Here is a 26,320-nt window from a genome sequence, read left to right as displayed (position 1 = left end):
TTAAAGTCTTATTTCCATCTATTCCCACAGAAGCAGTCCAAGCAGATATCTTGGAGAATGGACAGGAAGAAGTAGAGTCCGAATCCGGTAAGGGGTTAACAATGTTACCATCATCTCTCCTTCACTCTGAATCAACTGAAATGGGTTCTAGTCCCAGAAGACACTACAGACTGTACTGGCCTTTGATGGTATTTGTATTACAAAGGCAATACGTTGTATTCATACGTCAGTGGAAGTTCATACATGCATGCAGTATCTATGCATTTGAATGAGATGGAATACATATAAATTGATGCTGATGAAAAATATGTGTTAAGTGAAGTTATCAGGGAAAAGCATAGAAATATAATTTATAGAATGTGAAAAATCCCATCAGACCACTGCACCATGATGGGTCTAGTAATTCTATTTCTATGGGGCAAAGAGCACACAACACAAGCCAAGTCAGTGGAAATGTTCTGGTTGGTTGGATTCAGGGTCACAGGGACTGGCAACATGCCTCTGGCTTGGTGCTGAAATGTCACTCCTATCAATTTGACCTTCTGTCATGAGTCCAGAACAGAACAGCGTCGATTCTGGAAGCTGCTCTCCCTTCACTTCTTTTGGATTTCTATATCACTCGCCCCATTGGCCGGCCTCTTTTCTTGTCTTTCTCCTTCGCTCTCCATAACTTTCTCCAAGTTTCTCCAAATGTTCCACTCTCCTGCTTCTTTTGCTGACTATTCTAGCTGGACTTTCCAGAGCTTGGTAAGACTAATGTGCATCCTTGCCAAGGGTCTTGCTGATAGAAGACTGGGAAGATGATTGAAACATTTCCTAACTATGATCTGTCGTTCTTGTCACAGTTCTAGGAACAGTTGAGGCAGCACTATTGGAAAGAGCTGAGATCCTCACCAATGGGAGAGGAGAGGGGGAGGGGCAAGCTGCTACCCACGATGCATCAGAGGAGGGCGGACTGCCCAACGGCACCACCGGTCCAGTGACGGTCGTCCCCGAAGATGGTGCCGTTACCATGATGTTCCTGGGGTTCACGGAGGCGGAGCCAGGCGAGGCTCCGGTAATCGAGGAAGGAGGAGTGATCATGATGAGAGCGGAGCGAGTGATTATCAATGACGAGGGAGACGAGCTGGCAAATGACCTTTCCTCTCCGGGGCAGGAACAGGAAGTAGACTCGGCCGCGTTCAATAAGAGCTCAGAATCTCCTGAGGAAGGAGGAATTGAGGAGGCGAAACCAGAGACAACTCCTGAAGAGTCCTCAGAAGTAGCAAAAGAGACTGAGGCAGACACAGTAACCAGAGGTTTAGGAGAAGGACAGATGGACACAGTAACCGGAGGTTTAGGAGAAGGACAGATGTACACAGTAACCAGAGGTTTAGGAGAAGGACAGATGGACACAGTAACCGGAGGTTTAGGAGAAGGACAGATGGACACAGTGACCAGAGGTTTAGGAGAAGGACAGATGGACACAGTAACCGGAGGTTTAGGAGAAGGACAGATGGACACAGTAACCGGAGGTTTAGGAGAAGGACAGATGGACACAGTAACCGGAGGTTTAGGAGAAGGACAGATGTACACAGTAAGCAGAGGTTTAGGAGAAGGACAGATGGACACAGTAACCGGAGGTTTAGGAGAAGGACAGATGGACACAGTGACCAGAGATTTAGGAGAAGGACAGATGGACACAGTAACAGGAGATTTAGGAGAAGGACAGATGGACACAGTAACAGGAGATTTAGGAGAAGGACAGATGGACACAGTGACCAGAGATTTAGGAGAAGGACAGATGTACACAGTGACCAGAGATTTAGGAGAAGGACAGATGGAGGGTGTGGCAAACGGTGGTGGAGAGGAAGAGGCACAGCCAGTAGAGGAAGCTCCTGTGTCTGATCTGCAGGCCCCAGATGATGGCGTGGTGGCTGCCGTTCCCGTCTACTCTGAGACCTTACTCACACCCAGGCCCGACGCAGAGGGAGAGGCTGCAGGCGAGCCGGCAGAGGGCGATGTGGAAGTGAAGACTGAAATGGAAGTCAAGGGGGAAGAGGAGGCCTCGGTGGCCCCAGAATCAGCCATCCTCCCTGGGGGCCAGTTCCTGGAGGTGTCCCTAGTGGAGCCCTGGACTGAGGCAGAGCCTGAGCAGGAGCCCCTGCTGTTCCCATCCAAGGCCCAGACCCTGGGGGAGCAGGCTCCAGCCGCCCCAGAGACACTGACCGCTACCAGGGGAGAGGCGGAGGGAGGGGTCGGTGTGGCTCCCAAACGCAAGACCTGCCAGTGCTGCTCCGTCATGTGATCAATCATTTCGCTCGCGCTCTATCTCCCTACCAGATTCTCCAATGCTTTCTCTGTGTAATACTACAAGAGGGACTTGACTCTGCCTCTAACACTGTGAATGATGGGGGGTGGTAAGATGGTGTGTTATTACTGAAGTGCCTTGTGGATCTCCTTCCCTAAGAGTATAGTTACCCATCCAGAGGAACCTGGGTTTTGTTCAGTAGGGCGAAGTGCTTTGAAATGAAAAATAAAACCCAGTGTTTTTCTTGTTGGACCAGGTCCAGGTAGGCCCTCCCTGTTTGAGTCAGTTGTTTTCCTTTTGATTCTAATGAACACAACCCTGTCAGCCTTGGCTGTGTTACTGTTGGCTGGTACTGAGAATGAAAGACCAGTCTTAATCCATTATGCTGTATCTGTGTATCCACCCTACTATTCACACAGAACCTGCTTTCAACTGAACTGGACTACATATCCAGGTTGTGATAGGAATTCTGTCGGGGGGGGGCTGATGATTGAATCATGACCAGTACAGTAGGGATGAGACAGAAAGGCCTGATGATTGAATCATGACCAGTACAGTAGGGATGAGACAGAAAGGGCTGATGATTGGATCATGACCAGTACAGTAGGGATGAGACAGAAAGGCCTGATGATTGAATCATGACCAGTACAGTAGGGATGAGACAAAGGGCTGATGATTGGATCATGACCAGTACAGTAGGGATGAGACAGAAAGGCCTGATGATTGAATCATGACCAGTACAGTAGGGATGAGACAGAAAGGCCTGATGATTGGATCATGACCAGTACAGTAGGGATGAGACAGAAAGGGCTGATGATTGAATCATGACCAGTACAGTAGGGATGTGACAGAAAGGCCTGATGATTGAATCATGACCAGTACAGTAGGGATGAGACAGAAAGGCCTGATGATTGAATCATGACCAGTACAGTAGGGATGAGACAGAAAGGGCTGATGATTGAATCATGACCAGTACAGTAGGGATGAGACAGAAAGACCTGATGATTGAATCATGACCAGTACAGTAGGGATGAGACAGAAAGGCCTGATGATTGAATCATGACCTGTACAGTAGGGATGAGACAAAGACCTGATGATTGAATCATGACCTGTACAGTAGGGATGAGACAGAAAGGCCTGATGATTGAATCATGACCAGTACAGTAGGGATGTGTCAAATGAAACCCTAGTCCTTACAAAGTGATCTACTGTTGACCTGGGTCTGGGTCTATGTTCTCTGGTCGAAGGTAGGTCACTGAGTGTACAAAACATTAGGAACACCTGCTCTTTCCATGACCGACTGACCAGGTGACGCTATGATCCCTTATTGATGTCACTTGTTAAATCCACTTTTTTATCCTTGAGACATGGATGGGGTACGTGTGCCATTGAGGGTGAATGGGCAAGACAAAATATTGAAATGCCTTTGAACAGGGTTTGGTGGCAGGTGCCAGGCGTACCGGTTTCAGTGTCGAAGAACTGCAACGCTGCTGTTTTTCACACGCAACAGCATTCTGTGTGGATTAAGAAAGGACCACCACTCAAAGGACATCCAACCAACTTGACACCACTGTGGGAAGCATTGGAGTCAACATGGGCCAGCATCCCTGTGGAATGCTTTCAACACCTTGTAGTCCATGCCTGGAAGGAACTGGGGCTGTTCTGAGGGCAGAAAGGGGGTGTAATTCAATATTAGAAAGGTGTTCCTCATGTTTTGTACACCGTGTATGTAAAGGGAATAGTGGGCCTTTTTGGGTGCACTTATGTCTCAACTTGATAGTCTACATACAATTTGAGATCTTTATTCCATTGTCTTTCTATTTGTTGTATGTGTTACCCTTCTTGCCTGCTTGAGTGTTATCAAGGTTTGTAACGTTCCATTAACTTTCAGAAAATTCCCGGGTTTTCCAGAAATCAAAATTCCCAGGTTTTCCTAGTTGGAGGATTTTGGATCTCCTGCCTATTCCTTCCAGATTCAGGGAATCTTCCAACCAGGATTTCTGGAAAACCTCACATTTTTCAGAAAGTGGCCAGCATTTTGCAACCTTACCATCTTGAATCTTATTTTGGTCCATTATCAATTGTTAAAGGGAAAGTATGTTTTTATATCTAAATTCTATGCATTTTATTTTATCAGTGTATTTTCCATAGAATACACACAGCGCTCTGGCATGTATATAGCCACCATGAAATCAAGCGGGAGTTTATGTATAGAATGTGTTTTTTTCAAGCAATGGTTTAATGATTAAACTGACATTTGTGAAATATTATTTGATGTCCTGTCTAACCGTTTGTCAACACTGGACAGTGAAAAACGACCATGTTGCTCCATTCTAAGATAAAACACACAGATTATTGAGTAACCTTTGACGTGAAGAGTCAAAACACACAACGCGTGTCCCAAATGGCACCCCATTCCCTTCATAGTGCACTACCCTTGACCAGGGCCCTTGGGCACTGCCTTTGACCAAGGCTCTTGGGCATTAGGGTGCCATTTGGGACGCAGGCACTAACTTTTTCACACACAGGCTTTTGCCACACCAGTGCTCTGAACATAGCAAAGGTCAATTGTATTTTATAAAATGGGTGGTTCGTGCCCTGGATGCTGATTGTCTGATAGCTGTGGTATATCAGACCGTATACAACGGGTACGACAAAACATTTTTTTTTTCCCTTGTTAACCAGTTTATAATAGCAATAAGACACCTTCGGGGTTTGTGGCATATGGCCAATATAACATGGCTAAGGCCTGTATCCAGGCGCTCCGCGTTGATTCGTGCATAAGAACAGACTTTAGCAGTGGTATATTGGCCAAATACCACACCCCTCTCATGCCTTATTACTTCAGTATACTATACCAAATACCACACCCCTCTCGTGCCTTATTACTTCAGTATACTATACCAAAGCTATTGATATACTGTTTGTCTGTAGAAAAAACTCTTACTAAGGAATGTAGTATTAATTGGGAGAATATAAAAATGGGGCAGCAGGTAGCCTAGTGGTTGAGAGCATTGGGGGAGTAACCAAAAGATCACTGGTTCGAAAGAGCACACAACTGTACATGAGATGAGCGTTTAAAAAAAAAATAGAAAAGGGTCATTTTCCTGGCACTCTACAACTGTGCAACTTTCTGACATTTGAAGAACATTTTACCATAGCAGGACAGCAGAGCTATGACTGGACCCCTCTACCCCCGCACCAGTGTTCTATACACACAGACACATCAATGAAGTATAGACATACTGTTGATATAGATATATAAGATAAATATAGTGATACATATTGTAGATATGATAGATATACTGTAGATAGACCCACAGTAGCTAGATATGGTGAAACCTAGATACTGAAGCCATGTTCGCTCTATATGCCACAGCTCTCCTCTGCTTCCTGTCTTTGGGCCAATCAGCTCCTGCTGCAGCTCTAACCTGTGAGGACCTCCTTAAGCCCATGGATCCACCACGACGAGACCAGCAGCTCTTGGGAAGATGGGATTTCGTCGCAGACGGTGTGAGCCACCCCTGGTATTACTCAACCATGTTCGCTCTCCAGGTAGCACCCTATTCCCTACATGGCACCCTCTTCCCTGTATGTAAAGCACTGCTTTTGACCGTGGTATAAATGAAAGCTTTATATAGGGAATAGGGAGCTATTTTGGATTAAATTGCATGTCTACTAGGCAACATTTGACTTGTCATTCCCCATTATTCATTGTAATTGCTTTTTGATTGTTTGTTTATATTGTGATTGTTTCTATTGTTTTTGTGGCTGCTGTATGAAAACTAATAATAACCACATCTCTTCTCTCACAGAGAAAACAGTCACCATGGAGTTTACATCTGCTACCAAAACCAGAACACCAACACCACCACAACCATCCACTACAGTCAGGCTGACCGGCATGGCGGCTGGTGCAAGTACTGTATATACCCGACAGCATCTCCATCGTCAACGGCAACAGCACCTTCCAGTTAGACATGAGGGGCTTTTGGAACATCACTGGGGTCTCCCTGGAGACCTGCCCAGACTGCTTGGTGATGAGGTGGGTAGCATGATTAACTACAGAACCCATAATGCTCTGTGTGACATAAACCTGTTTGGTCTTATTAAAGATGTTATTCATGCTAACGTAATGGTATCTCATCTCCTTTTCAAAACAAGGTGAGCTCCGTAATAAGGGAGTCCACGGACCTGCATCTGCTGAGGAAGGTGGAGGGCGGGACGGGAGAGAGGTGGAGGAAGAGGAGATGGAGGAGTTCAGGAAATGTGGAGTGCCTGGGGCTTCGCGCCGCCAGTGCTGATGTAGGTTGGGAAATCCCTCTCTGATTCCTATCGTACCTGATTCCCTACCCTCTTAAGACCGGTAGAAGAAGACGATCCATCAATGTGATAAAAGTATAGATTCTGAGAGAGTGGGGGCAGTGAAAGAGAGATGTAGAGACACTTTTTCTGTTTTGTAATATAGCAGTTCTGTATGTACTGTTTGTCAATGTACTGTATGATTGTCCTGTACTGAATGATTTATCAAATCATTCTGTCTTCTTGGCTTCTTTAACAGATTTAATGACATTCATTGAGTTAATTAAAGTACAAAAGCTTCAGTTAATTCACAGAGGCAGTGGAATCCAGCAGGAATGTTCACAGCAAATTCTCCAGCATTGAATCAACTCTGAGTGTTCATTTTAACACTTTTCCAGAGTCTATAGGGTCCACACTATTCAGAGCTAAATTAAGACTTTGTTAAGAGCTGATGCCATTACACTTTCTCAGTGTTAAGGAATTAGCGCCTGCAGTTTTACAGTAACTCGTTTTGGGTGTTGACTATTTGAATCAGGTGTGCCAGTTTAGGGTTAAAACAAAAATGTGAAACGTCTGGGGGGCGAGGAGAGGGTTGGGAAACCACGTAGTAGAGAACGCTGTCGGGCATCACTTTTAGCCAACTCATCAGATTCATCTGCTGTGTTGCTATAAACCTAAATAATATCCCCCAAAATATTTTCTATAGAATGTTGTCACGTTTTAAGAATATTTAGGTTTTAAAAAATATTTGTATATTTTGAAGTACAGTACCAGTCAACAGTTTGGACACACCTACTCATTCAAGGGTTTTTCTTTATTTTTACTGGTTTCTACATTGTAGATTAATAGTGAAGAGATCAAAACTATGAAATAACATATATGGAATCATGTACTAACCAAAAATTGTTAAACAAATCAAAATATATTTTAGATTCTTTAAAAATAGCCACCCTTAGCCTTGATGACAGCTTTGCACACTCTTGGAATTCTCTAAACCAGCTTCATGAAGTAGTCACCTGGAATGCATTTCAATTAACAGGTGTGCCTTGTTCATTTGTGAAATGTATTTTCTTCTTAATATGTTTGAGCCAATCAGTTGTGTTGTGTCAAGGTAGGGGTGGTAAATAGAAGATAGCCCTATTTGGTAAAATACCAAGTCCATATTATGGCAAGAACAGCTCAAATAAGCAAAGAGAAACGACAGTCCATCATTACTTTAAGACATGAAGGTCAGTCAATCTGGAAAATCAACCAACCCTAAACTATAGGGTTTTACAAGCCAAACTTTTCTTGTCAACAAAGGCATAATTATTATTTTTTTCACCTTTATTTAACTAGGTAGGTTAGTTGAGAACAAGTTCTCATTTACAACTGCGACCTGGCCAAGATAAAGCAAAACAGAGTTACACATGGGATAAACAAACGTACTGTCAATAACACAATTGATACACTGTATATCTGCAGAAAAACTAGGGAAATCCCAGAAGAATTAGGAGAACACTAGACGTAAATGTAAATGAGACTTCTGTATTGTTTCATGTTTGACATTATGCAATAATGTCTCAGATAAAAGCACGCAACTTTTCACCAGATAAGCACAGAACATAGATTAACAAAAAGTGTAGTTTTTATTTCGCAACCTTGGAATTGCCTTGGAAAAGTGCCAGTTTACTGGTACTCTGCAACTGTGGAACTTTCTGACATTGAAGAACATTGTACCATAGCAGAGCTATAAGACTGGACTTCTCTATCCCAGCACCAGTGTTCCATACACACAGACACATCAATGACACATAGATGCTGTAGATACATAGAAATATATAAGATAGATATAGTGATACATATTGTAGATACTATAGCTATAGATAGACCCACAATAAATATATATACTGGTGCATAGATATAGTGAGACCTAGACACTGATGCCATGTTCGCACTATGTGCCACGACTCTCCTGTGCTTCCTGTCTTTTAGCCAATCGGCTCCTGCTGCAGCTCTAGCCTGTGAGGACCTCCTTAAGCCCATGGATCCACCACGACTAGACCAGCAGCTCTTGAGGAAATGGGCCCTCGTCGCAGGCAGCCTGAGCCACCCTGCATCCCTGGAGGCTCTCAAGGTAGCACCCTATCCACTATGTGGCACCCTATTCCCTAGAGCCCTATGCGGACCCTAGTCACGAGTTAAAACAAAGGATAGGCCTGGAGAAATGTAACCACTCTCAAATTCATAGACAGAGCTATGGATGCAAGGACTGACCATCCAAGATATCACAATTGTAGTTTTACGCATGTTTTGAGGCATTTACAATGTTTGCAAAACATTGGATTAAAACAAGCTTATATTTGGGGTTCTGTATGGGGTTTGACAGTTGATCTAAGCTCATGAGGCATTTATAAGTTATATTCTTCAAGAATCAATGGGTGCATATCATAAATGTTTAAGTCCAAAAATGGATGTAACAACTGCAGATTGCCCCCTTTAAATTGCTTTTTAGCACACTTGTCAACTAGGCTACATTTCACCTGCCTTTGTACCGGTAATTGTTCTGTGACAATTTTGTATGTTGTAATGATTGTTTCTATAGGGGTTTCTGTATGAAAACGAATAATAATCACATCTTATCTCTCTCACAGACCAGAGACGGCATCACCATGGAGTTTTCACCCTCTACCCCCAACACCACCCAGAACTCCAACACCACCACAACCGTCCACTACACCCAGACTAACCGCTTCGGCAGCCGATGCGAGTATCTAACCTACAATATCTCACTCCTCAACGACAACAGCACCTTCCGGTTCGACGTGGGGGGCCGATTCAACCTCACTGGGGTCTTCCTGGAGACCTCCTGCCCAGACTGTCTGGTGATGAAGTGGGTCATTTATAGAATTGTACATTCGAGCCATTTAGCAGACACTCTTATCCAGAACAACTTACTGTTAGGGGTATTCCAGTGTTTTTCAACTCTGGTCCAGGTGTACCCCCATTTCTGTTGTAGGTCCACACAAACACACCTGATTCTACTAGTCAACTAATCATCAAGGCCTTGATAAGTTGAATCAGGCGTGGTTGCCCAGGGCTACAACAAGAATGTGTATGTTTGGGGGTAGATTAGGAGCGGACTTGAGAAACACCGGTGTAGGCTATTCAACTAAGGTCAGGTAGTTAAAAACAACCACATACTGCATTACAATCATTACAAGTGAACCGTTCTTCAAAACACCCACTGGGCACAGAAGTCATTTCATTGAAATGACATGGAAACAACATTGATTCAACCAGTGGGTGCCCAGTGGATAGCCTTTATCACCCTCAAACTCAACTCTGGACCTCTAATCAGGGACTGATTTAGACTTGGGACACCAGGTGGGTGCAATGAATGATCAGGTAGAACAGAAGAACCAGCAGGCTCTGGATGTCATTGGGTAAGAGTTGAATACGCCTGCTCTATCAGCTAAACCAGTGACAGGTAGAAAAACAAGTGCTGGTGTGAGTACGAGAAAGAAAAGTACAACAGTAAAGTCTAATTATTTTTTTAGGTGGGAGGTGATGTCCAGGAGGAGGGAGTCCACGGACCTGTACCTGCTGAGGAAGGTGGAGGGCGGGAGAGAGGTGGAGGAAGAGGAGATGGAGGAGTTCAGGAAACAGGTGGAGTGTTTGGGGCTGCCTCCGCCAGTGGTGATGGAGCCGGGGAATGTCCTCTGTGGTTTCTATCAGCACATCTGGAAAGACTGAGGAGAAGAAGAAGAAGCTCGATCAGTGGGATCAGAGAGTGGGGGCCGTGAGACAGATGTAGAGACGCGTTTTCTGTCATCTGTTTTGGAATCCAACCATTCTGTGTTTACGGTTTGTCGATGACCTGTAGAATTTTGAAAAAAAAGATGCACGGTTTGTCATATTATTCTGTCTTCTTGGCTTCTTTAACAGATTTAATTACGTTCACAGAGAGATTTAATGTCCAAGAGCTTAAGCTAATTCACAGAGACGGTGGGATCCAGCAGGAATGTCGGGACGTCATTAGGACCGCTCCAAACTCTTCACAATGGGAAGGAAAAGTCTTTTATAATTGGATTACTGTTGTATAATTTGGCATAACCTCATTTGTCCATGCATTAAAGTGCTCATACTGTTAATTCTCAGATTAAACTGTATGGAACAGTGAACAATTTGTCATTTGTGAGTGAGAGAGAGTGTTTCTGCCGATGTGGGCGTGCGCAAGCAAGGGGGGAAATGTGGGTGTGAGTACGGACAGGGACAGGGAGAGAGTAACCTACTTCCAGAAGTATTGGGTACTTGGTCTTACTTTAGGTTCTGATTAGACATGACGTACCTTTAGGATTGACGTCCCAAATTCCACAACGAGAAAAAGAAGGTCCCCTGTAGATCAGAAGCGTTCCAGTCCGGTGGCGTCGTCACCGCCACAGACGATACCATACCAACAGGTAGGTGCCATAAACTTACTAGGTATTGAGGGGCTCCTTTAAAGTGATGTCACAGTGTGTTCCACTGTATGTAACCATTGTACTGGTACAGTGTAGTCCTCCTTGTTGTGGAGAAGGTTAGCTTTATCAGATTATAAATTCCTGTTACAAATCTCATTTGTAATATGCTGTTGGTTTAATGTCTTTATTCAATGTTTATTACATGGAAAACATATTTTACATACCACTAGTTGTCCATATAAAATAATTGCCACCCATAAAAGAAAATATGAAGCTTATCTGCAATAGCCCCTGTGGGAAATGTATATTTAATGATGATCACATTTCCTGAAGCTCCTTTGATAAAGTTTAGCCTCGTTGCTAATGAGGAGAAATATTAGCCTATTATATGATATCCCACTAATCTGCATCTTTCCCAACTCCCTGTTACCCCACGGCACATGGGAACATCCTGGGACAGTCCCATTGGAGGTTAGCTTTGTGCTCCCTGTAAAATACACTATATATACACAAAAGTATGTGGACACCCCTTTGAATTAGTGAATTCGGCTATTTCAGCCACACCCGTTGCTGACAGTTGTGTAAAATCGAGCACACCGCCATGCAATCTCCATAGACAAACATTGGCAGTAGAATGGCCTTACTGAAGAGCTCAGTGACATTAAAGATGGCACCGTCATAGGATTCCACCTTTCCAACAAGTCAGTTTGTCAAATTTCTGCCCTGCTAGAGCTGCCCCACACGAAGAGTAAACAACTGGGAACATTTTGTCAGTCCCCACAAGGGGAAAAGGTTATTTCTAGCCGTTTAGGGTTAAGGTAAGAATTAGTGTTAGGGTTAAGGTTAGGTTTTGGGGTTAACGTTCGAGTCAGGGTTTAGGGAAAATAGGATTTTTGAATGGTCCCCACAAGGTTAGTTAAACAAGACTGTCTGTCTGTGTGTGTGTTCCTAAATAGGGATTTAAAGAGCTTTCTTTCTCACAATAGTTAAATGTTTACTCCTCCCTACCGTGGCAAAACATCATTTTTGTGTGTGTGTGTCCCTCCTTTTTCATAGCCCAAGGACCTGTTCTTTTCTCAAGTGGAGGAACACCCAGTTACATATCCATTTAAAATGTATTCACTGTTGGAATCGAAGTCAGGCTGCATCCCAATGTACACTACCTTTGTGGTTGACTTGCACGTTTCCAATATTCATATATGTTGTAAAAAGTATTATCTATTTTGAAGATAGAAATGTAATGGTTAGAGGGGACAGCCTTGTCTGTCACAATATCATTTATCTGTAAAAAGGTGCATGTCCAATCTTGATATTCTAGCTCTATCCACAACATTTTCCCACCAATGAATAGCCTGCAGGGCAGGCCCTTATGTCCAGTTATAAACCAATCACCCCATGTCCTATCCCATGTTCCTCCATTCATAGTGAAGTTGTCCAGGCTTGTCCGCTCTAACAGGGCATTGTTTTGTGAATGTAATCATGTCCAGGTCAGGACATGGCATTGTTTTCTGAATGTAATGTGCAGTATGCCAGGCCAGGACCACTGCACACTGTCGTACTGTCCCAGATCTACTGTTCATCCCATCCGTTTACCCCCAGTCCTCTCTGTTCTGTCTCACATGCCTCTGCTAATGATTCCTTACAGCGCATGCCAAAACCCAGGGCAGGGGGTGTGTGTGTGTGTGTGTGTGTGTGTGTGTGTGTGTGTGTGTGTGTGTGTGTGTGTGTGTGTGTGTGTGTGTGTGTGTGTGTGTGTGTGTGTTAAAACCCACAGTACTGTGAATCACACTGTGAATGGTTTAGCAGGGAGAGGAAGCAGGGGGGATGGATGCAGAATCTTTTTTTTCTGTCTGGTGCTAGAAACTGGGGACCTGAGTAACCAGGCAGAGAGAGAAGGGGGAGGCTAGAGAGAACGTGTGACTGTGAGAGAGAAGGGGGATAAATGAGAGAGAGAAAGTGTGACTGTGAGAGAGAAGGGGGATAAATGAGAAAGAGAAAGTGTGACTGTGAGAGAGAAGGGGGATAAATGAGATAGCTAGAGAGAAAGTGTGACTGAGAGAAGGGGGATAAATGAGAGAGAGAAAGTGTGACTGTGAGAGAGAAGGGGGATAAATGAGAGAGAGAAAGTGTGACTGTGAGAGCGAAGGGGGATAAATTAGATAGCTAGAGAGAAAGTGTGACAGAGAAGGGGGATAAATGAGATGGCTAGAGAGAAAGTGTTGATGAAAGTAAGGATGGGGAGAAAAAGTTTCAATAGTGGTTTTGGGGCTTAAGTGATACATTGGAAAGTGAGACTGTTTTGGAGTGTAAATGAACCTATTAAAGTTATTTGAAAGAGAGAGAGAGAGAGAGAGGTGCAATGGCAATAATGAGGACACAGTACAGACCCATTGTTCTGCTCACTCAGCTGGTGTACAACACTCGCATGCATGTGTGTGAGAGAGAGAGCACTGCTGAGCCTCTTGCTCTGAGGTGGTTAAGCACATTAAAGATTGACCCACTCAGCAGAAAACTTTCCAAGTTGCACTGTAGAGGTTGCCTGGCTACCCAACCATATTGCTCCAACCAAACGCCACGCCCATGAACGTCTCTTCTCCTCACTGAAGTATGTAGCGAACTATAAATCAGCGGAAGAATTCAGTTTGAGTCGTCAGCCTACTACAGAGGAGGAGGATCGTGTGTGTAGTAGTAGTAATTTTTACCTCATTGCCAAAGACTAACACAATGCAATAAAATACCATAACCATTCTGCAATGCATTAACAACAACAATTGGTTAGCATTATGACAGGTGTATAAACCATTTAGCTTTACAACACAGAGTGAATGGTGTGTCAAGCAGTAAGAAGTATGGGAATACAGTATGAATGACATAATACAACAATATTTTACTTAATGCGTTTGTAGCCTAGAGGATAGAAAATGGATCTGAAAATTGGTCTGAAAATGGGTTTCCACGCCATGTTTGTTTTTTGTTCAGCTCCGCTAATCTTTCCTTTTCCTCTCTGTCCTCTTTCTCCCAGACCGACCTGCTGAAGGCTGACTGTTACAAACTGTTCTAGTCCAGACTGTTATTTCAAGTCAACAGAGCCAGCCAATTGGCAGTCTACCTGTCTCATCATGGCAACAATGGAGCCGGTGGTCAACCGACAGAGCTCAGCCGACTCATTGGACGAGTGGGCCAGCGAGGTTTGGGGGACGGAGGAGGGCAAAATGGACCCCATTCTGGCCCAGGACACTACCCCTCCTCCTCATCCGTTGGTCAAACAGGCACCCAGGGCAAAGTCAGAAGACCTGGGGTCAGAATCTCCAGATGCTCCAGTGCCTAGACCTCAAGTGCCTCCCTCAAGTGAGAACCTTACAGACTCAACAAACAAAATGGCAGAAGTGGTTCCTAAAATGGAGCAGGAGGCACTTTCTGGGGTAAATCAGGTGCCTAGTAGTAGAATCCAGGTGGGTGATAGTGAATTGGAACAAGACCTTAAAATGCTAGATGACAATCACTGTGAGAAGGAGGAAGATGCTGTTGCTTTTCGGTCGCCTCTTGCCTGCACTGACCAAGCCTCACCTGCAGAGGGCGCTCCAGAGACCCAGCCATATCCATTGGAGGAGGAAGAAGAAGAAGAGGAGACCATTGACTGTATCAGTGATGGTAAGGTGGAGGTTATCTCTAACCCTGTAGAGGAGGAAATGTCGTCATCTGACAGCCAGGGTAGCCAGGAGTGGCCCTCGAGATCTCACCTTGATGACGTTGTGGAGGAAGACAAAGAAGAAGAAGATGGTGCCAAGGAAGACAAAGTAGAGGAGTCTCAGTCTGTTGAGATGATGGAAAATGGCGCTGTGCGGTTGGAGTTGAATACAGAGTATCCAGCTAGTAGTGAACTTGAGCAGGGGCTGTCAGAGACGGTTTGTGCTACAGAGCAGGCTTCTGTAGAAGGGGGTCCTGTTGAAACTAGCAGTAGCACCCCATCAGTGCAGGTAGCTGACAAGCAAGAGGTTAGTGAGTGCCCAATCAGTAGTGACAGAGAGCAGACAATGTCAGACAACAACAACCATGATACTATGAAGGCTGCTGAAACTAGCACTACCACCCACTCTCCACTAAAAAGAGAGAGTTCCGTGGACATATTCTCTGAGTCCCCAGAAAACCCTGAATCAGCTTTTGCCGGTGATGGAGAGGAGAGCCAGAGTGTTGACTCCAAGCCTTTAGACATCAGCTCAGCCCGGAGGCAGTGGGTTAGGCTGGACAGTACCAGAAGCAAATCCCCTCAGCCTAAGCCATCCACCTCCTCTAGATCCTCCTCTTGTAGCCACCTAGTAGACCTGGCCCAGCCCCCGGGTGTAGTTACACCAGATAAACAGCAGGGGGAGCAGTTGTTACGAAATGTCACTGCTGCCCTGACACATCATAGTAACCAGGAAGTGGCAGCACAACAGGTGTTCAAGGGAGCAACTCCGGCTCCGCCCCTGGCGACGGTCGCCAAGGTGCCAGCTAATCAGGTCAAGGCAGATCTCCTTGGCTCTGGCTGTGTTGTAGTGAAAGAGCAGGCGGGTGGAGAGAGAGAAGAGGGAAAGAGGGAGGGAGACAACAGGCAAACAGGTGGAGAGAGAGGGCAGAGAGCGAGTGGACTTGGCGCAGCGGGCGAGGCAGACAGGAAGAAAAAAGAGAAACGGAGCGAAGAAAAGAGGACAAACCCTGGGTTGTTGATGTCGAGAGACAGTCACAGCAAAGCTTCCAAGATGAAGTTGGGAGGGGACTTGTTCGATGACAGCCAGAGTGACAGCGGCGTATCTGCCGACTTTTCCCCTGATAGTACCGTGGAGCTCCAAACCACCACCTCCACCCCCACCCTCACCTCGCCTCCGGCCGACGAGACCCCCATCGAGAGGGAGATCCGTCGGGCAGTGCAGCGTGAGCAGTCCCTCAGGAGATCCAGGGGCCTCCACAACAAGCCACCCACCCAGGAATATGTGGACATCCCCCTAAGGAAGTCAGTCTTGACTGAGACCCTGCCTTCCAAATCGGACAAGAGCCAGGGGGGGAAGGACCGTCAGTTTGCGGGGAAGAAGATGCAGAAGGAGATCAGTGTAGAGACCCAGAGGGAACAGGTCCTGGTTCAACTAGGGAAAGTTAAAGGCTCCTATGACAAAGGGACAGTACGCCAGCTCAAGGAAAGGAAGAAGTTATTTGAAGCTTTCCAGGAGCCCAAGGGGACATCCTCGATGGTATTGTCCCATAGCAAGGCACCCTCCTGGGCTTCGGCAAGTGACCTCTCCACCCTGGAGATCCAGGGGAACGACGCTTCATCTGTGTCCTTTGTCGAAGGCTCATTCGGGGAGAGAAGACGTAGTAGCTTGGAGCTGATGTGCCAGACCCAGAACCAGAGCCCCTCTGGAACACCAAAAGGCATCACCTACATCCCTCATGGGGCCCCTGTCCCCCGGGGCCCCACTCTCTCCGAGAGCACCGGGGGCCAGATCATCATCCTGGATAGCCACCACCACCTGGTTCTCCCCGCTCCGGCCCACATCCACCACGTCTCCAAGCCCCTCAGGCACTCCCACAGTACGGGCGCGCTCACCGAGACACAGGGCCTCACCGTGGTCGACTCCGCTTCTATGTACTCCTCAACCAGTACACTCAGCGGAGAAGAGAGAAGGGGTTTTTGGAGGGATGAGGATGGAGGGAGGATGGATCAGGAGGAGGAAGAGGAGGAAGAGGAGGTTCCAAAGGAGAACCCCTTCTTCAAGCTGCGCTCCTCATCGGTGTCTCAGGACAAGGTGGAGCAGGATATCCGGGAAGCCAGGGAGAGAGAGAAGGAGCTGCGGAGGCAGAGGAGCAGTCTGTACGGGGGAGGAGGAGGAGGAGGAGGAGGAGGAGGGGGGAGGCCAGCCAGTAGGGAGGTACAGAGTCCCACTTCTCCACCTCTACTTCTACAGAACGGACTGGCGACCCCTGAACTATCTGTTACCCCCTCATCGCGGACAGCCTCTGCAACACCAACAGGTTAGTGTGTGTGTGTGTGTGTGTGTGTGTGTGTGTGTGTGTGTGTGTGTGTGTGTGTGTGTGTGTGTGTGTGTGTGTGTGTGTGTGTGTGTGTGTGTGTGTGTGTGTGTGTGTGTCAGGAGAGACGATGAGAAGATAATGTAATAGTCCAGTGAGGATATTATTTCATCTCCTATTGGGTCAGGTAGTGCTACATCATCAAACATGTAATACAACATTCTCACTGTCATCAGTAGTTCTGCTCCAGAGATCACAGTCTTTGTGTGCATCCCAAATTGTACCCTATTCCCGAAATAGTGCACTACTGTTGACCAGGGCTCTCGTCAAAAGTAGTGTACTAAATAGGGTGGGTACCGTTTGGTAAGCAACCCTTGCCAACAGGCTGAATGATACACTACTGGGTAACTGACTAAACTAATGTTTGGATCTTCTGTACAATTAACTGCTGGATCAAAAGTGAGTGAAAATATATGAAAGTGAGAATCACTGACTCATGTCTTGACCCTTGTGTCAGAAAAACACAAAGTGCTTTAGAAAATATTTTCCAAGATGAATTGTAGAACCCAGCCTTGAATATATGCTTGTGAGGCAACTTTGAATTCTGGGAGTTAGTAGACACTAAGGGATGTTTAACATGAATGAATATGTAATGAACTAATACCATCTAATGGTTATATATTTCAGGGCATAAATCACCCTTGGAAATCATTCAAAGTGCTTAGTGATGTGACCAGTATGAAAAATGCTTTTCAAATAAAGCTGTCATCACAGTAATAATTAGTACCAGTATTATTACGATGTGGTATGCCAAGGCAAGCTGGGCGTGTTGTGTATGTTGTCAGTGGTAGGCCCACAGTAGCAGCCAGACAGACAGGGACAGGCCTGGCTCATCTGGGTACAGTACTGAATAGTACTGAATAGTACTGAATAGAGGGACGTTAGGGTGTGCTAATACAACAAGTCCTCTGACTCTGTGTCTGAGAAATGATAGTTTTATTATAAATTATAGATCATTATGTAACTATAATTTCCTCTCTTCCTCACACTCTCTCCAGCGCGGCAGTCTCTTGGGAAGCTGGGCATGTGGCCTCCACCACAGACAGATGAGTATCTGGATAGCCAATCAGAGGTATGTTATATCCTTCCCTCACCAAACATAATCTATATAGGCCCAGGAGTTTTCCTGAGTAGGTAAAACGTCGGGGCTTAATCATACGCTTTGACGAGCGCTCTTAGTTTATATCATGTGCCCCGGAAGAAACACTGGGGGCTCAAAGTTTATTTCCTGGTTAAGTCACAAGGTCAGTAAAACCACCTGGCCCTAACAGACGGTCGTCACTAGTTATCACAGTCACAAGTTGTAAACACTGCCTATTTCTTCTTAAAATTATATTTTAAACCTAACCCCAACCTTATCCCTAACTTTAACCACACTGCTAACCTTATCCCTAACTTTAACCACACTGCTAACCTTATCCCTAACTTTAACCACACTGCCAAACTTAGTCCCAACTTTAACCACACTGCTAACCCCATCCCTAACTTTAACCACACTGCTAACCTTATCCTGAACTTTAACCACACTGCTAACCTTATCCCTAACTTTAACCACACTGCTAACCTTATCCTGAACTTTAACCACACTGCTAAACTTATCCCTAACTTTAACCACATTGCTAACCTCATCCCTAACTTTAACCACACTGCCAACCTTATCCCGAACTTTAACCACACTGCTAACCTTATCCCTAACTTTAACCACATTGCTAAACTTATCCTGAACTTTAACCACACTGCTAACCTTATCCCGAACTTTAACCACACTGCTAACCTTATCCCGAACTTTAACCACACTGCTAACCTTATCCCTAACTTTAACCACATTGCTAAACTCATCCTGAACTTTAACCACACTGCTAACCTTATCCTGAACTTTAACCACACTGCTAACCTTATCCTGAACTTTAACCACACTGCTAACCTTATCCTGAACTTTATCCACATTGCTAACCTTATCCTGAACTTTAACCACACTGCTAACCTTATCCTGAACTTCAACCACACTGCTAACCTCATCCCTAACTTTAAACACACTGCTAACCTTATCCTGAACTTCAACCACACTGCTAACCTCATCACTAACTTTAACCACACTGCTAATCTTATCCCTAACTTTAACCACATTGCTAACCTTATCCCTAACTTTAACCACACTGCTAACCTTATCCTGAACTTCAACCACACTGCTAACCTCATCCCTAACTTTAAACACACTGCTAACCTTATCCTGAACTTCAACCACACTGCTAACCTCATCACTAACTTTAACCACACTGCTAATCTTATCCCTAACTTTAACCACACTGCTAAACTTATCCCTAACTTTAACCACATTGCTAACCTCATCCCTAACTTTAACCACACTGCCAACCTTATCCCGAACTTTAACCACACTGCTAACCTTATCCCTAACTTTAACCACATTGCTAAACTTATCCTGAACTTTAACCACACTGCTAACCTTATCCCGAACTTTAACCACACTGCTAACCTTATCCCGAACTTTAACCACACTGCTAACCTTATCCCTAACTTTAACCACATTGCTAACCTTATCCCTAACTTTAACCACATTGCTAAACTCATCCTGAACTTTAACCACACTGCTAACCTTATCCTGAACTTTAACCACACTGCTAACCTTATCCTGAACTTTAACCACACTGCTAACCTTATCCTGAACTTTATCCACATTGCTAACCTTATCCTGAACTTTAACCACACTGCTAACCTTATCCTGAACTTCAACCACACTGCTAACCTCATCCCTAACTTTAAACACACTGCTAACCTTATCCTGAACTTCAACCACACTGCTAACCTCATCACTAACTTTAACCACACTGCTAATCTTATCCCTAACTTTAACCACATTGCTAACCTTATCCCTAACTTTAACCACACTGCTAACCTTATCCTGAACTTCAACCACACTGCTAACCTCATCCCTAACTTTAAACACACTGCTAACCTTATCCTGAACTTCAACCACACTGCTAACCTCATCACTAACTTTAACCACACTGCTAATCTTATCCCTAACTTTAACCACACTGCTAAACTTATCCCTAACTTTAACCACATTGCTAACCTCATCCCTAACTTTAACCACACTGCCAACCTTATCCCGAACTTTAACCACACTGCTAACCTTATCCCTAACTTTAACCACATTGCTAAACTTATCCTGAACTTTAACCACACTGCTAACCTTATCCCGAACTTTAACCACACTGCTAACCTTATCCCGAACTTTAACCACACTGCTAACCTTATCCCTAACTTTAACCACATTGCTAAACTCATCCTGAACTTTAACCACACTGCTAACCTTATCCTGAACTTTAACCACACTGCTAACCTTATCCTGAACTTTAACCACACTGCTAACCTTATCCTGAACTTTATCCACATTGCTAACCTTATCCTGAACTTTAACCACACTGCTAACCTTATCCTGAACTTCAACCACACTGCTAACCTCATCCCTAACTGTAAACACACTGCTAACCTTATCCTGAACTTCAACCACACTGCTAACCTCATCACTAACTTTAACCACACTGCTAATCTTATCCCTAACTTTAACCACATTGCTAACCTTATCCCTAACTTTAACCACACTGCTAACCTTATCCCTAACTTTAAATTAAGAAAAAAGAAACATTTTGTTTTCATACATTTTTACGATATTACCCAACTTTGACTTTGTGGCTGTGCTATCTACAGTCTTAGAAAAAAGGGTTCCAAAAGGGTTCTTCGGCTGTCCCCAAAGGGGAACCCTTTTGGGTTCCATGTAGAACCCTCTGTCAAACCAAAAGCGTTCTACCTGGAACCAAAATGAGTTAGTCAAAGGGTTCTCCTATGGGGACAGCTGAAGAACCCTTTTAGGTTCTAGATATCACCTTTTTTTTTTTCTAAGAGTGTAGTGGAAACCATAACATACCCAAACAACCATGTCCTCTCCATACCTCATACAGAGACACCAGGACACTATCTCTACATTAAACAACCATGTCCTCTCCATACCTCATACAGAGACACCAGGACACTATCTCTACATTAAACAACCATGTCCTCTCCATACCTCATACAGAGACACCAGGACACTATCTCTACATTACATAACCATGTCCTCTCCATACCTCATACAGAGACACCAGGACACTATCTCTACATTAAACAACCATGTCCTCTCCATACCTCATACAGAGACACCAGGACACTATCTCTACATTAAACAACCATGTCCTCTCCATACCTCATACAGAGACACCAGGACACTATCTCTACATTAAACAACCATGTCCTCTCCATACCTCATACAGAGACACCAGGACACTATCTCTACATTAAACAACCATGTCCTCTCCATACCTCATACAGAGACACCAGGACACTATCTCTACATTAAACAACCATGTCCTCTCCATACCTCATACAGAGACACCAGGACACTATCTCTACATTAAACAACCATGTCCTCTCCATACCTCATACAGAGACACCAGGACACTATCTCTACATTAAACAACCATGTCCTCTCCATACCTCATACAGAGACACCAGGACACTATCTCTACATTAAATAACCATGTCCTCTCCATACCTCATACAGAGACACCAGGACACTATCTCTACATTAAACAACCATGTCCTCTCCATACCTCATACAGAGACACCAGGACACTATCTCTACATTAAACAACCATGTCCTCTCCATACCTCATACAGAGACACCAGGACACTATCTCTACATTAAATAACCATGTCCTCTCCATACCTCATACAGAGACACCAGGACACTATCTCTACATTAAACAACCATGTCCTCTCCATACCTCATACAGAGACACCAGGACACTATTTCTACATTAAACAACCATGTCCTCTCCATACCTCATACAGAGACACCAGGACACTATCTCTACATTAGACTCAACATTTAATCCACTATGGTGCCATATATACCGTAGCACCAGATCACGTGTAGATTTTCCATTAGTGGCATTTTCTCAGTGAATTCAGCCCTCAGAGCTAATAACACCACGTCTGATCGTAAGGAGCTTCCTTAATCAATTGAGATAAGAGAGAGAAGGGGGAGAGAGGGAAGGAGAGGGAGAGAGAGCAGTGGATTAGAAATATGAATAGAGTTTGGGTACGGAAAGAGCGAGAGAGAGAGAAAGAGCAAAAGAGAGACAGAACGAAAGTGGAGAGAAAGAGAGAGTCCCTCCTGAGTTCCTCCACGGTTGGTCTCTTGGGTTACACATCTCTCTGAAGCTGAAGTGACTACAAGATTAGCATCGGCTGACTGCAACTTTATAAATCTGACATAATTGTAAACCAGTCTGACAGCTAGAAGCACTGTTCCCTAGCCTGAGCCCCATGCAGTCCCTTTAGCCTGGTCCCAGATCAGTTTGTGCTGACAATGATCAAAGGGGTTCAATTGGCAAGAAAGCACAAAGGGATCTGGGTCCAGGCTACAGTCACTCTGCCTGCTACATTATCTACAGTGTATATCTACACAGACTACTGATAAGAAAGATTCAATAATAACGGATGGAGGGAGAAAGATAACGATGCTTGTCAATTTAGAGCAGAGCCCTGAAAACAGCATAACGTAGTTATGGATTACGGTCTAATAGATTCCCATTTTAATTACATTTTTATTTTTTAGCTTTATCTTTAACTGCATTGTTGGAAAAGGACCCATAAGTAAGAATTTCACTGTTAGGTTACACCTGTTGTTTACAAAGCACGTGAAATTTGATTTGACATGACCTCGGTGCTAACGATGTTGATCCATGAGATGACCTCATCATCCTTTTTCATCATCCCCTCTTTTCTAACTTCTCTACTCTCTATTATAACTCCCTCTACTCTCTATTCTAACTCCCTCTACTCTCTATTATAACTCCCTCTACTCTCTATTCTAACTCCCTCTACTCTCTATTATAACTCCCCCTACTCTCTATTATAACTCCCTCTACTCTCTATTATAACTCCCTCTACTCTCTATTATAACTCCCTCTACTCTCTATTATAACTCCCTCTACTCTCTATTATAACTCCCTCTACTCTCTATTATAACTCCCTCTACTCTCTATTATAACTCCCTCTACTCTCTATTATAACTCCCTCTACTCTCTATTCTAACTCCCTCTACTCTCTATTACAACTCCCTCTACTCTCTATTATAACTCCCTCTACTCTCTATTCTAACTCCCTCTACTCTCTATTATAACTCCCTCTACTCTTTCTCTCTTTCTACTCACTCTCTTTTTCACCTTCTTTCCAGGGCCTCCAGAGCCCGCGGACCCCCAGACAGAAGACTCCTCTCCTGCAGCGCTGGGAGTCCGGCCAGGTCATGAACGGCCATGGAGGGGAGGAGGAGGACTAAGACAGGCCTTGTGTCAGTTTGTCCTTTTAGAGCATAATGAACACGATTACATAGACAATGGGGGACTTGACCCTAGATCAATACTCCTATTAGGAGATGGTTTATGAATACAGGCCCTGATCTACTGCTAAAAGCTCAGGGGAAGGACGGGAATGAACCAGATCATTGGAATGAAGAATTAGAAACAGACAACCAGGGAAGTACAATATCTGAAAATGCACTGGAGAAACAGAGGTTTTGGGAGTTGGAACTCTGGACTGTTGGAACCATTTGAATGTCATATCAGAACTTTGGAACTGAACTGTAAATTGGAGCTTTGGAATGTAGTGGGAGAGATTGGAACCAATGGATGGTCATTGGAAGATGTTTTTACCAGAAGATACTGGCCGAATCTCTACAGTAGGATTTTTGTGAGGGTTGAAGGAAGTTGAAATGGGTTACGTTGTATTGTTTCTGAAGCACATGACTCAGCATGGATTTATATGGATATGTATATAATGCACATTTTGGGAGAATATTTCCTTCCCCGTAGTTTCTATTTACTATAGATAAGCCGTTTCTACAGTATGTAAGTTGACATTATGATATAATTATGTGAATTTAATAAGTGATTAACAAATGTAATCTACATTCAGTCAGCTACTACAAATCAAGTCAGTCAACATAGTAAATACTGCAAAATCTAATGTATGATACCATTCTAACATAATCATTCATCTGAGATAGTGTTTTTATGCAAGATGATTTTTGGCACATATAGTATATCTCTGATTTCCATAAAGTAGTCAAGATGCACAAATACATACATGTAAACCCAATGTCTTTCTGCGTTCATGTTTGTGTCTGATTGCTACTAAAACACACCTTCAAGGAAGAGGGATTAGGTGCACACACAGTAGTAGTGATGTGAGGAGCTGTTGAATGAGCAGGGTGGATCACCCATTGTCACAGGATAACTCGTGAGCCTTGCCCAGTTTTTACTGTCTTTGGGCTGGGCTGACACAGGCATAGGGTGTCCAAATGTCATACACTCAATCAATGAATAACAGCATAGTGACAATGACGTCAATGGTGTGACTTAGTAAAGTTTTGTTTCAAGTTAAAACGCCGAACATGTACCTTGCCCTTTTCGGGTGGTTGGGAAAAGTTCTGTGCAACTTCCAGCACGTGTTTACTGTGAACAGTGAGGCTGTACCCGCTTTAAGTTACAGTTTTAACAGTGGCCAAGTAGGCTAATGTGGCTATTTGATCGTAACGTAGGCCTACCAGAAATGGCCTACCATAAAAAAACATAAAAATCAAATGTTATTTGTCACATGCGCTGAATACAACAGGTACAGTGAAATTCACCTTACAGTGAAATGCTTACTTACAAGCCCTTAACCAACAAGGCTTTAAGAAGTTTAAGAAAAATAAGTGTGAAGTAAAAAATAGTTAAATAGAAAATAAAAGTAACAAATAATTAAACAGCAGCAGTAAAATAACAATAGCGAGGCTATATACAGAGGGTACCGGTACAGAGTCAATGTGCGGGGGCACCGGTTAGTCGAGGTAATTGAGGTAATATGTACATGTAGGTAGCGTTAAAGTGACTATGCATTGATAATAAACAGATTAGTAGTAGTAGTAGTAGCAGCAGTGTAAAAGAGGGGTCTGGGTAGCCCTTTGATTAGCTGTTCAGGAGTTTTATGGCTTGGGGGTAGAAGCTGTTAAGAAGCCTTTTGGACCTAGACTTGGCGCTCCGGTACCGCTTGCTGTGCAGTAGTAGAGAGAACCAGTCTATGACTAGGGTGGCTGGAGTCTTTGACAATTTTTAGGGCCTTCCTCTGACACCGCCTGATATAGAGGTCCTGGATGGCAGGAAGCTTGGCCCCAGGGATGTACTGGGCCGCACGCACTACCCTCTGTAGTGCCTTGTGGTCGGAGGCCAAGCGGATGCCATACCAGGCAGTGATGCAACCAGTCAGAATGCTCTCGATGGTGCAGCTGTAGAACCTTTTGAAGATCTGAGGACCCATACCAAATCTTTTCAGTCTCCTGAGGTGGAATAAGGCTTTGTCGTGCCCTCTTTACGTGTTTGGACCATGATAGTTTGTTGGTGATGTGAACACCAAGGAACTTGAAGCTCTTAACCTGCTCCACTGCAGCCCCGTCTATGAGAATGGGGGCGTGCTCCGTCCTCGTTTTCCTGTAGTCCACAATCACCTCCTTCGTCTTGATCACGTTGAGGGAGAGGTTGTTGTCCTGGCACCACAGAAGACCATTTTAGGAAAACTGCCATTTTATCTATCCTCTCTTCCAGCTCGAAATGAGAAATCTTGTTTTATGCTAACAGTACCGAAAATTAGAACCAAGCATGGAGAAAGGTTGTTTCATTTTTCAGCCCCCTGGTGTTGGAATTCCCTCCAAGCCAACCTAAAACTACAGGACCTGGTGTCCCTGGAGGAGTTCACAGGACAAATGGATGAACAGGTTGTTGAGACATGTAGCTGTTTCTAGCTGTCACTAGTTAGCATTTCCTTATGTAAGGAAGAATGTTGTTTCACTTCACACACACACCCATCCACTGTTTATTTGCTGTTTTAGTTGTGCTGTTGCCAGTGTCTTCTGTCTGTTTTGTCTTCCAGTTCTTTTTTTTCTTTTTTTATCCCCCGTCCCCACAGGAGGCCTTTTACCTCCTCCCAGGCCATTATTATAAAGAAGAATTGGTTCTTAATTGACTAGCATGGTTAAATGAAGGTTAAATAAAATCACGCACTCACTGAACCATACACTGAACCATACACTGAACCATACACTGAACCATACACTGAACCATAC

General features: G+C 44.3%; 3 protein-coding genes across 7 annotated transcripts in view; all 3 read left to right on the top strand.

Annotated features, from left to right (window-relative positions):
- Positions 1-4,560, top strand: part of LOC106589665 (paralemmin-3-like) — a 32,172-nt gene extending 27,612 nt beyond the window's left edge. For 2 of the 4 annotated variants that reach the window (XM_045707712.1, XM_045707705.1), the window contains exons 7-8: positions 31-87; positions 846-4,560. In XM_045707712.1, coding sequence (XP_045563668.1) covers positions 31-87; positions 846-2,287 — 1,499 coding nt within the window. In that variant the 3' untranslated portion in view covers positions 2,288-4,560. The remainder of the gene's footprint in view (positions 1-30; positions 88-845) is intronic. The other 2 variants (XM_045707720.1, XM_045707717.1) reach the window with 2 other exon arrangements.
- A 113-nt stretch (positions 4,561-4,673) lies between these two features.
- On the top strand, positions 4,674-10,755 carry LOC106589669 (uncharacterized). Of its 2 annotated transcripts, XM_014179926.2 has the most exons (6): positions 4,674-5,845; positions 6,106-6,335; positions 6,455-6,595; positions 8,567-8,708; positions 9,226-9,464; positions 10,132-10,755. In XM_014179926.2, exons 3-6 carry the CDS (start codon positions 6,558-6,560, stop codon positions 10,325-10,327), a joined length of 615 nt encoding a protein of 204 aa, XP_014035401.1. In that variant the 5' UTR covers positions 4,674-5,845; positions 6,106-6,335; positions 6,455-6,557; the 3' UTR covers positions 10,328-10,755. The 2 variants fall into 2 exon arrangements, with proteins under 2 accessions (XP_014035401.1, XP_014035397.1); XM_014179922.2 differs by lacking the exons at positions 4,674-5,845; positions 6,106-6,335; positions 6,455-6,595 and having other exon boundaries at positions 7,955-8,708.
- A 1-nt stretch (position 10,756) lies between these two features.
- Positions 10,757-24,322, top strand: LOC106589652 (uncharacterized). The gene is made up of 4 exons (XM_014179895.2): positions 10,757-11,034; positions 14,057-17,040; positions 18,096-18,169; positions 23,399-24,322. The coding sequence occupies exons 2-4, from the start codon at positions 14,154-14,156 to the stop codon at positions 23,498-23,500; spliced, it is 3,063 nt and encodes a 1,020-aa protein (XP_014035370.1). The 5' UTR covers positions 10,757-11,034; positions 14,057-14,153; the 3' UTR covers positions 23,501-24,322.
- The last annotated feature ends 1,998 nt before the right edge of the window (positions 24,323-26,320 follow it).

Source organism: Salmo salar, chromosome ssa02 (assembly GCF_905237065.1).
Source record: "Salmo salar chromosome ssa02, Ssal_v3.1, whole genome shotgun sequence".
NCBI lineage: Eukaryota > Metazoa > Chordata > Actinopteri > Salmoniformes > Salmonidae > Salmo > Salmo salar.
This window is presented reverse-complemented; position numbering and strand designations above follow the sequence as displayed.